At 42.0% G+C, this 10000-nt stretch overlaps 1 protein-coding gene across 1 annotated transcript in view; it reads right to left on the bottom strand.

Annotated features, from left to right (window-relative positions):
• LOC120022962 (transmembrane protein 184C-like) overlaps positions 1-2687 on the bottom strand; it is a gene marked incomplete at its 3' end in the record, with an annotated part of 6449 nt that extends 3762 nt beyond the window's left edge. Inside the window, exons 1-3 of the mRNA XM_038966922.1 lie at positions 2029-2687; positions 1771-1901; positions 1061-1097 (exon numbers count right to left, since the gene is read on the bottom strand). Of these exons, the coding sequence (XP_038822850.1) occupies positions 1061-1097; positions 1771-1901; positions 2029-2145 (285 nt within the window). The remainder of the gene's footprint in view (positions 1-1060; positions 1098-1770; positions 1902-2028) is intronic.
• Between the last annotated feature and the right edge of the window lie 7313 nt (positions 2688-10000).

Genomic DNA, 10000 nt, shown 5'->3' with positions numbered 1-10000 from the left:
GTGTCCATTATTTTCAACCAGCACATATTGATTGATGGAATGACCAATGTAAAGAAATGGTCTGTCTGTCTGTGTGTCTGTGTGTCTGTGTGTCTGTGTGTGTGTGTGTCTGTGTGTGTGTGTGTCTGTGTGTGTGTGTGTGTGTCTGTGTGTGTGTGTGTGTGTCTGTGTGTGTGTGTGTGTGTCTGTGTGTGTATGTTGACTCTGTTATTTGAGCAGCCCAGCCTTGTGACAACACCACACCGTCCTCAATTAGTCCTGTTACCATAGAGATACGAAGGTCTCAATGTTCAGCCATTCCAGGACCTTATAAACCAATGGAATGTCTGACTCAGTGTTCTAGTCTAGTGTTACAAAGCTCTGTGTTCTAGTCTAATGTTCCATAGTTCTCTGTGTTCTAGTCTAGTGTTACAAAGCTCTGTGTTCTAGTCTAGTGTTCCATAGCTTTCTGTGTTCTAGTCTAGTGTTCCATAGCTCTCTGTGTTCTAGTCTAGTGTTCCATAGTTCTCTGTGTTCTAGTCTAGTGTTCCATAGTTCTAGTCTAGTGTTCCATAGTTCTCTGTGTTCTAGTCTAGTGTTCCATAGTTCTCTGTGTTCTAGTCTAGTGTTCCATAGTTCTCTGTGTTCTAGTCTAGTGTTCCATAGTTCTCTGTGTTCTAGTCTAGTGTTCCATAGTTCTCTGTGTTCTAGTCTAGTGTTCCATAGTTCTGTGTTCTCGTCTAGTGTTCAATAGTTCTCTGTATTCTAGTCTAATGTTCCATAGTTCTCTGTGTTCTAGTCTAGTGTTCCATAGTTCTCTGTGTTCTAGTCTAGTGTTCCATAGTTCTCTGTGTTCTAGTCTAGTGTTCCATAGTTCTCTGTGTTCTAGTCTAGTGTTCCATAGTTCTCTGTGTTCTAGTCTAGTGTTCCATAGGTCTCTGTGTTCTAGTCTAGTGTTCCATAGTTCTCTGTGTTCTAGTCTAGTGTTCCATAGTTCTCTCTGCAGTGAGAGGTCTTCAAGCAGATAGATATGTTATAACAGTATTACTATAATGAAAGGGTAACAGTAGTTTCTCCTTACACTGTCCACACTGTAGATGGGTACCATCCACAGGATCCTGTTGAAACACAACAGAGAGGATCAGTGGTATCTGGGCTCCTACCAGTTACAAATAGTTTTTACCTTGAGGGATTTGGCTTGGCTTGAGCTTCAACAGGTGTAGTGTACCAGGTGTGTTCCTACCTGATAATGAGATTCTGTAGCTCAGGCTGTGTGTAGTGTACCAGGTGTGTTCCTACCTGATAATGGGTTTCTGTAGCTCAGGCTGTGTGTAGTGTACCAGGTGTGTTCCTACCTGATAATGGGTTTCTGTAGCTCAGGCTGTGTGTAGTGTACCAGGTGTGTTCCTACCTGATAATGGGTTTCTGTAGCTCAGGCTGTGTGTAGTGTACCAGGTGTGTTCCTACCTGATAATGAGATTCTGTAGCTCAGGCTGTGTGTAGTGTACCAGGTGTGTTCCAGGTGTGTTCCTACCTGATAATGGGATTCTGTAGCTCAGGCTGTGTGTAGTGTACCAGGTGTGTTCCTACCTGATAATGAGATTCTGTAGCTCAGGCTGTGTGTAGTGTACCAGGTGTGTTCCAGGTGTGTTCCTACCTGATAATGGGATTCTGTAGCTCAGGCTGTGTGTAGTGTACCAGGTGTGTTCCAGGTGTGTACCTACCTGATAATGGGTTTCTGTAGCTCAGGCTGTGTGTAGTGTACCAGGTGTGTTCCAGGTGTGTACCTACCTGATAATGGGTTTCTGTAGCTCAGGCTGTGTGTAGTGTACCAGGTGCTGCAGGATGCCCCACAGAGAGATGGGGATGGTCATGAACACAAACACTCCAGCTATGAACCAGGCTTTACCGTGGGTCCCCACCTGAAACACAGAGCCAGGCTTTACCGTGGGTCCCCACCTGAAACAGTTGCACCATACAGGCTAACAGATGTGAGACCAATAGTTACTCCTAATATGAAAGGCAGATTGTGGACTTGTTCTATCTCACCTCAGACTTCTGTAGTTCCCAGACACACAGCGGCAGAACCACGAGTAGCAGGGCTACATAGAGACAGACCACGAGAGGTCGGATCCACCGTCTCCAGTTCCCACACGTACACGGCATGATTCCGTTCGGTTCGGTTTCGTTCGGTTAGTTCCGTTTAGTTCGCTTCTGTTGGGTTATGTTCGGGTTTAGAACTGAAGGACTAGGCGGGAATGGAATGGGATGGGTGGGCGTTGGCTACAAACTATATCTACCGTAGCTGTTTCCTAAACACAACACTGTGACACTAACCTACAGACTACTATCACTGCATGTCAATGGGGTGGCCTACAGTTTGTTGACAAAATAACAGAAATGATGACGTCAATAGCCTAAACTCCCGTAGCTACAGTGATACACCTCTAGTGCTTGACAAGCATCATTCAGTTATTGCTGTAACATTGTCTTTGCCCCAATCATGAGTAACCTAAGATTTTCTGAATAGACATCCTCTGTCCCTGCGTTGTAGCTAAGCAACGTTGCGTTTCATCCATTTAAATTCACAAGAGCTTCTTCTTTTTCCTTCTAGATTCACCCACCTCTGAGGATAGAAGAAAATCAGAGAATAAACCGATTACCGCGTCCCGAGACGATTTGGTCGCGACATGGAACGGAAATGGACATCGGTGTCAAATAATAGCGCGTGTGGTTCCATGTTGACGCCCACGTTACAACAAACCGTTATAGCGATCCATCTAGCTCTGGTCCAGGGCGTTAACTGCCTGTTACGCCTCACGTCCACCGAACGCATCAAACTCTTTGCGTTCCGGCGGAAGTCATTAATTTTCAATTAATTGTACGGAAAATGCGGGCTAGACATCCAGCAAAACAAACCCACATGCATCTGTTGGACATCAGGCATTACTCTAGCTTAGTGGTGGAGAAATGCGTAGTAACGTCGTGGACCAGAGCTACCATCCTTACGGCATCATTAGGTCAGGTGGTCAGTTCAGTTACCCCCTATGTGAGCAGGGAGGATGACGGGGAAACAAAACAACACTAGCGGATCATTTTATTCATCAATCCCTCACACTACTGTGTTTCCACCACAATCTCAGTTAATAGAACCTACCTGCTGTACATTGGCATCGTTTATTATGGGTACGGGAAATACAATGCTCGAGTGTTTATCCATGGCCACTAGATGTCACTACGGAGCTACCCTCTCTCTGTCCCCCTCTCTCATCTCTCCCTCCCTCTGTTCGTGTTAGTCCTTATCGGGTTGTCACGCCAACACGTCTAACATCTGTCCCGTCTCCTTGGTAACCCTGGTTGTGACCTCATCGGTGACTGAGGGGAAACGTGCGCTCTGCCTCTGTGTACTGCACAGACACAAACCACCACAGTGAGGTACATCAATGCCCGGGACACTAAATCAAGTGCACCTTGTAATTTCAAAAGAAAAAGAAAATTATTTGTACCGAAGTCAGTACTGCATCAAGAGTTGGAGAGAAGAGACACACTGTAAAACAGTACAGTGAGGAGGTAAACATGTGTACAACACACATGCACGCCCACACACACCTCATAGTTTATATGGGCAGTTTTCCACAGCAGCAGATAAGTCCTAGCGAGAGACTTGACCTGAAAAGAGAGACTTGATCTGAAAAAGAGAGACTTGACCTGAAAAGAGAGACTTGACCTGAAAAGAGAGACTTGACCTGAAAAGAGAGACTTGACCTGAAAAAGAAAGACTTGACCTGAAAAGAGACACTTGACCTGAAAAAGTGAGACTTGACCTGAAGAGAGACTTGATCTGAAAAAGAGAGACTTGATCTGAAAAAGTGAGACTTGACCTGAAAAAGTGAGACTTGACCTGAAAAAGAAAGACTTGACCTGAAAAGAGAGACTTGATCTGAAAAAGTGAGACTTGATCTGAAAAGTGAGACTTGACCTGAAAAAGAGACACTTGACCTGAAAAAGTGAGACTTGACCTGAAGAGAGACTTGACCTGAAGAGAGACTTGATCTGAAAAAGAGAGACTTGATCTGAAAAAGTGAGACTTGACCTGAAAAAGTGAGACTTGACCTGAAAAAGTGAGACTTGACTTGAAAAAGTGAGACTTAACCTGAAAAGAGACATTTGACCTGAAAAAGTGAGACTTGATCTGAAAAGAGAGACTTGACCTGAAAAAGTGAGACTTGATTTGAAAAAGTGAGACTTGACCTGAAAAGAGAGACTTGTTCTGAAAAAGTGAGACTTGGCCTGAAAAAGTGAGACTTGGCCTGAAAAAGTGAGACTTGGCCTGAAAAGGTGAGACTTGGCCTGAAAAAGTGAGACTTGATCTGAAAAAGTGAGACTTGACCTGAAAAGAGACGCTTGACCTGAAAAAGTGAGACTTGATCTGAAAAGAGAGACTTGATCTGAAAAGAGAGACTTGACCTGAAAAAGAGAGACTTGACCTGAAAAGAGAGACTTGATCTGAAAAGAGACACTTGACCTGAAAAAGTGAGACTTGACCTGAAAAGAGAGACTTGATCTGAAAAAGAGAGACTTGATCTGAAAAAGAGAGACTTGATCTAAAAAAGTGAGACTTGACCTGAAAAAGTGAGACTTGACCTGAAAAAGTGAGACCTGACCTGAAAAAGTGAGACCTGACCTGAAAAAGTGAGACTTGACCTGGAAAGAGAGACTTGACCTGAAAAAGTGAGATTTGACCTGTAAAGAGACACTTAATCTGAAAAAGTGAGACTTGACCTGGAAAGAGAGACTTGACCTGAAAAGAGACACTTGACTTGAAAAAGTGAGACTTGACCTGAAAAAGTGAGATTTGACCTAAAAAGAGAGACTTGATCTGAAAAAGTGAGACTTGATCTGAAAAGAGAGACTTGATCTGAAAAAGTGAGACTTGACCTGGAAAGAGACACTTGACTTGAAAAAGTGAGACTTGACCTGAAAAAGTGAGATTTGACCTAAAAAGAGAGACTTGATCTGAAAAAGAGAGACTTGATCTGAAAAAGTGAGACTTGACCTGGAAAGAGAGACTTGACCTGAAAAAGTGAGACTTGATCTGAAAAGAGACACTTGACTTGAAAAAGTGAGACGACCTGAAAAAGAGAGACTTGATCTGAAAAAGTGAGACTTGACCTGAAAAGTGAGACTTGATCTGAAAAAGTGAGACTTGACCTAAAAAGAGAGACTTGATCTGAAAAAGTGAGACTTGATCTGAAAAAGTGAGACTTGACCTGAAAAAGTGAATCGGTGTGGTGTTTAAGGTGTTGGACAATCGGTGTTGTGTTTATGGTGTTGAGGGGATGTGTTTATTTAGGGCTTGAAAACATGAAGTTTGCATCCAAATTGGTTTTCTATTCACTATAAAGTGCTCTATATAGGGAATAGGGTCCCACTTGGGATGCAGTGGAAAAACTCTGTCTGTGAACGTGGACCAGTGGGTCTGTGTTCAGCAGATAGTAATATCATGAATAGAGCTGACATGATTCCTTAGTCTACATGTCAGAGGCACTTCTGTTCTATATCATATATCTCTATCTGAACAGTGAACAGGTCAACTCACCAATTTGGAACTTAACCCAGGATTAGGTAGCGTGGTATTACATTAGTAATAGATACTGCTTGGTGTATAACATCAGTCATATATACTAATACTCACAGGATTAGGTAGCTTGGTGTTACATCAGTAATATATACTAATACTCCCAGGATTAGGTAGCTTGGTGTATAACATCAGTAATAGATACTAATACTCCCAGGATTAGGTAGCTTGGTATTACATTAGTAATATATACTAATACTCCCAGGATTAGGTAGCTTGGTGTATAACACCAGTAATAGATACTAATACTCCCAGGATTAGGTAGCTTGGAATTACATCAGTAATAGATACTAATACTCCCAGGATAAGGTAGCGTGGTGTATAACATCAGTAATATATACTAATACTCCCAGGATTAGGTAGCTTGGTCTAACATCAGTAATAGATACTAATACTCCCAGGATTAGGTAGCTTGGTATATAACATCAGTAATATATACTAATACTCTCAGTATTAGGTAGCTTGGTGTATAACATCAGTAATATATACTAATACTCTCAGGATTAGGTAGCTTGGTGTATAACATCAGTAATAGATACTAATACTCCCAGGATTAGGTCGTTTGGGATTACATCAGTAATAGATTCTAATACTCCCAGGATTAGGTAGCTTGGTGTTACATCAGTAATAGATACTAATACTCTCAGTATTAGGTAGCTTGGTGTATAACATCAGTAATATATACTAATACTCTCAGGATTAGGTAGCTTGGTGTATAACATCAGTAATATATACTAATACTCCCAGGATTAGGTAGCTTGGTGTATAACATCAGTAATAGATTCTAATACTCCCAGGATTAGGTAGCTTGGTGTTACATCAGTAATAGATACTAATACTCTCAGGATTAGGTAGCTTGGTGTATAACATCAGTAATATATACTAATACTCCCAGGATTAGGTAGCTTGGTGTATAACATCAGTAATAGATACTAATACTCCCAGGATTAGGTAGCTTGGGATTACATCAGTAATAGATACTAATACTCCCAGGATTAGGTAGCTTGGTGTATAACATCAGTAATAGATACTAATACTCCCAGGATTAAGTAGCTTGGTGTATAACATCAGTGATAGATACTAATACTCTCAGGATTGTGTATTACATCAGTACAGTAGAGTATAGTACTAGTTCACTGTGGAGTGGGTCTGTTCTGTATTGGTGTAGTATAGTATATAGAAGAGTAGAGTACTAGTCCACTGTGGAGTGGGTCTGGTCTGTACTGGTGTAGTACAGTAGAGTACAGTACTAGTTCACTGTGGAGTGGGTCTGTTCTGTACTGGTGTAGTATAGTATATAGTAGAGTACAGTACTAGTTCACTGTGGAGTGGGTCTGTTCTGTACTGGTGTAGTATAGTATATAGTAGAGTACAGTACTAGTTCACTGTGGAGTGGGTCTGTTATGTACTGGTGTAGTATAGTAGAGTATAGTACTAGTTCACCGTGGAGTGGGTCTGGTCTGTACTGGTGTAGTACAGTAGAGTACAGTACTAGTTCACTGTGGAGTGGGTCTGTTATGTACTGGTGTAGTATAGTAGAGTATAGTACTAGTTCACTGTGGAGTGGGTCTGTTATGTACTGGTATAGTATAGTAGAGTATAGTACTAGTTCACCGTGGAGTGGGTCTGTTCTGTACTGGTGTAGTATAGTAGAGTATAGTACTAGTTCACTGTGGAGTGGGTCTGTTATGTACTGGTATAGTATAGTAGAGTATAGTACTAGTTCACCGTGGAGTGGGTCTGGTCTGTACTGGTGTAGTATAGTAGAGTATAGTACTAGTTCACTGTGGAGTGGGTCTGTTATGTACTGGTGTAGTATAGTAGAGTATAGTACTAGTTCACCGTGGAGTGGGTCTGTTCTGTACTGGTGTAGTATAGTAGAGTACAGTACTAGTTCACTGTGGAGTGGGTCTGTTCTGTACTGGTGTAGTATATAGTAGAGTACAGTACTAGTTCACTGTGGAGTGGGTCTGTTCTGTACTGGTGTAGTATAGTAGAGTACAGTACTAGTTCACTGTGGAGTGGGTCTGTTCTGTACTGGTGTAGTATAGTATATAATAGAGTACAGTACTAGTTCACTGTGGAGTGGGTCTGTTATGTACTGGTGTAGTATAGTAGAGTACAGTACTAGTTCACTGTGGAGTGGGTCTGTTATGTACTGGTGTAGTATAGTAGAGTACAGTACTAGTTCACTGTGGAGTGGGTCTGTTCTGTACTGGTGTAGTATAGTAGAGTATAGTACTAGTTCACCGTGGAGTGGGTCTGTTCTGTACTGGTGTAGTATAGTATATAATAGAGTACAGTACTAGTCCACTGTGGAGTGGGTCTGTTATGTACTGGTGTAGTATAGTAGAGTACAGTACTAGTTCACTGTGGAGTGGGTCTGTTATGTACTGGTGTAGTATAGTAGAGTACAGTACTAGTTCACTGTGGAGTGGGTCTGTTCTGTACTGGTGTAGTATAGTAGAGTATAGTACTAGTTCACCGTGGAGTGGGTCTGTTCTGTACTGGTGTAGTATAGTAGAGTACAGTACTAGTTCACTGTGGAGTGGGTCTGTTCTGTGCTGGTGTAGTATATAGTAGAGTACAGTACTAGTTCACTGTGGAGTGGGTCTGTTCTGTACTGGTGTAGTATAGTAGAGTATAGTACTAGTTCACCGTGGAGTGGGTCTGTTCTGTACTGGTGTAGTATAGTAGAGTACAGTACTAGTTCACTGTGGAGTGGGTCTGTTCTGTACTGGTGTAGTATAGTAGAGTACAGTACTAGTTCACTGTGGAGTGGGTCTGTTCTGTACTGGTGTAGTATAGTAGAGTACAGTACTAGTTCACTGTGGAGTGGGTCTGTTCTGTTCTGTACTGGTGTAGTATAGTATATAGTAGAGTACAGTACTAGTTCACCGTGGAGTGGGTCTGTTCTGTATTGGTGTAGTATAGTAGAGTACAGTACTATTTCACTGTGGAGTGGGTCTGTTCTGTACTGGTGTAGTATAGTAGAGTACAGTACTAGTTCACTGTGGAGTGGGTCTGTTCTGTACTGGTGTAGTATAGTAGAGTACAGTACTAGTTCACTGTGGAGTGGGTCTGTTCTGTACTGGTGTAGTATAGTAGAGTATAGTACTAGTTCACCGTGGAGTGGGTCTGTTCTGTACTGGTGTAGTATAGTATATAGTAGAGTATAGTACTAGTTCACTGTGGAGTGGGTCTGTTCTGTACTGGTGTAGTATAGTAGAGTACAGTACTAGTTCACTGTGGAGTGGGTCTGTTCTGTTCTGTACTGGTGTAGTATAGTAGAGTAGAGTACTAGTTCACCGTGGAGTGGGTCTGTTCTGTATTGGTGTAGTATAGTAGAGTATAGTACTAGTTCACTGTGGAGTGGGTCTGTTCTGTATTGGTGTAGTATAGTATATAATAGAGTACAGTACTAGTTCACTGTGGAGTGGGTCTGTTCTGTACTGGTGTAGTATAGTATATAGAAGAGTACAGTACTAGTTCACTGTGGAGTGGGTCTGTTCTGTACTGGTGTAGTATAGTAGAGTACAGTACTAGTTCACCGTGGAGTGGGTCTGTTCTGTACTGGTGTAGTATAGTAGAGTACAGTACTAGTTCACTGTGGAGTGGGTCTGTTCTGTACTGGTGTAGTATAGTAGAGTACAGTACTAGTTCACTGTGGAGTGGGTCTGTTCTGTATTGGTGTAGTATAGTATATAATAGAGTACAGTACTAGTTCACTGTGGAGTGGGTCTGTTCTGTACTGGTATAGTATATAATAGAGTACAGTACTAGTTCACTGTGGAGTGGGTCTGTTCTGTACTGGTGTAGTATAGTATATAGAAGAGTACAGTACTAGTTCACTGTGGAGTGGGTCTGTTCTGTTCTGTACTGGTGTAGTATAGTAGAGTATAGTACTAGTTCACTGTGGAGTGGGTCTGTTCTGTACTGGTGTAGTATAGTATATAGTAGAGTACAGTACTAGTTCACTGTGGAGTGGGTCTGTTCTGTACTGGTGTAGTATAGTAGAGTACAGTACTAGTTCACTGTGGAGTGGGTCTGTTCTGTACTGGTGTAGTATAGTAGAGTATAGTACTAGTTCACTGTGGAGTGGGTCTGTTCTGTACTGGTGTAGTATAGTAGAGTACAGTACTAGTTCACTGTGGAGTGGGTCTGTTCTGTTCTGTACTGGTGTAGTATAGTAGAGTATAGTACTAGTTCACTGTGGAGTGGGTCTGTTCTGTACTGGTGTAGTATAGTAGAGTACAGTACTAGTTCACTGTGGAGTGGGTCTGTTCTGTTCTGTACTGGTGTAGTATAGTAGAGTATAGTACTAGTTCACTGTGGAGTGGGTCTGTTCTGTACTGGTGTAGTATAGTAGAGTACAGTACTAGT

The sequence above is a fragment of the Salvelinus namaycush genome, chromosome 28, assembly GCF_016432855.1.
Source record: "Salvelinus namaycush isolate Seneca chromosome 28, SaNama_1.0, whole genome shotgun sequence".
NCBI lineage: Eukaryota > Metazoa > Chordata > Actinopteri > Salmoniformes > Salmonidae > Salvelinus > Salvelinus namaycush.
Note: the sequence above shows the minus strand (reverse complement) of the source record. Positions and strands in the feature narration are given on the sequence as shown.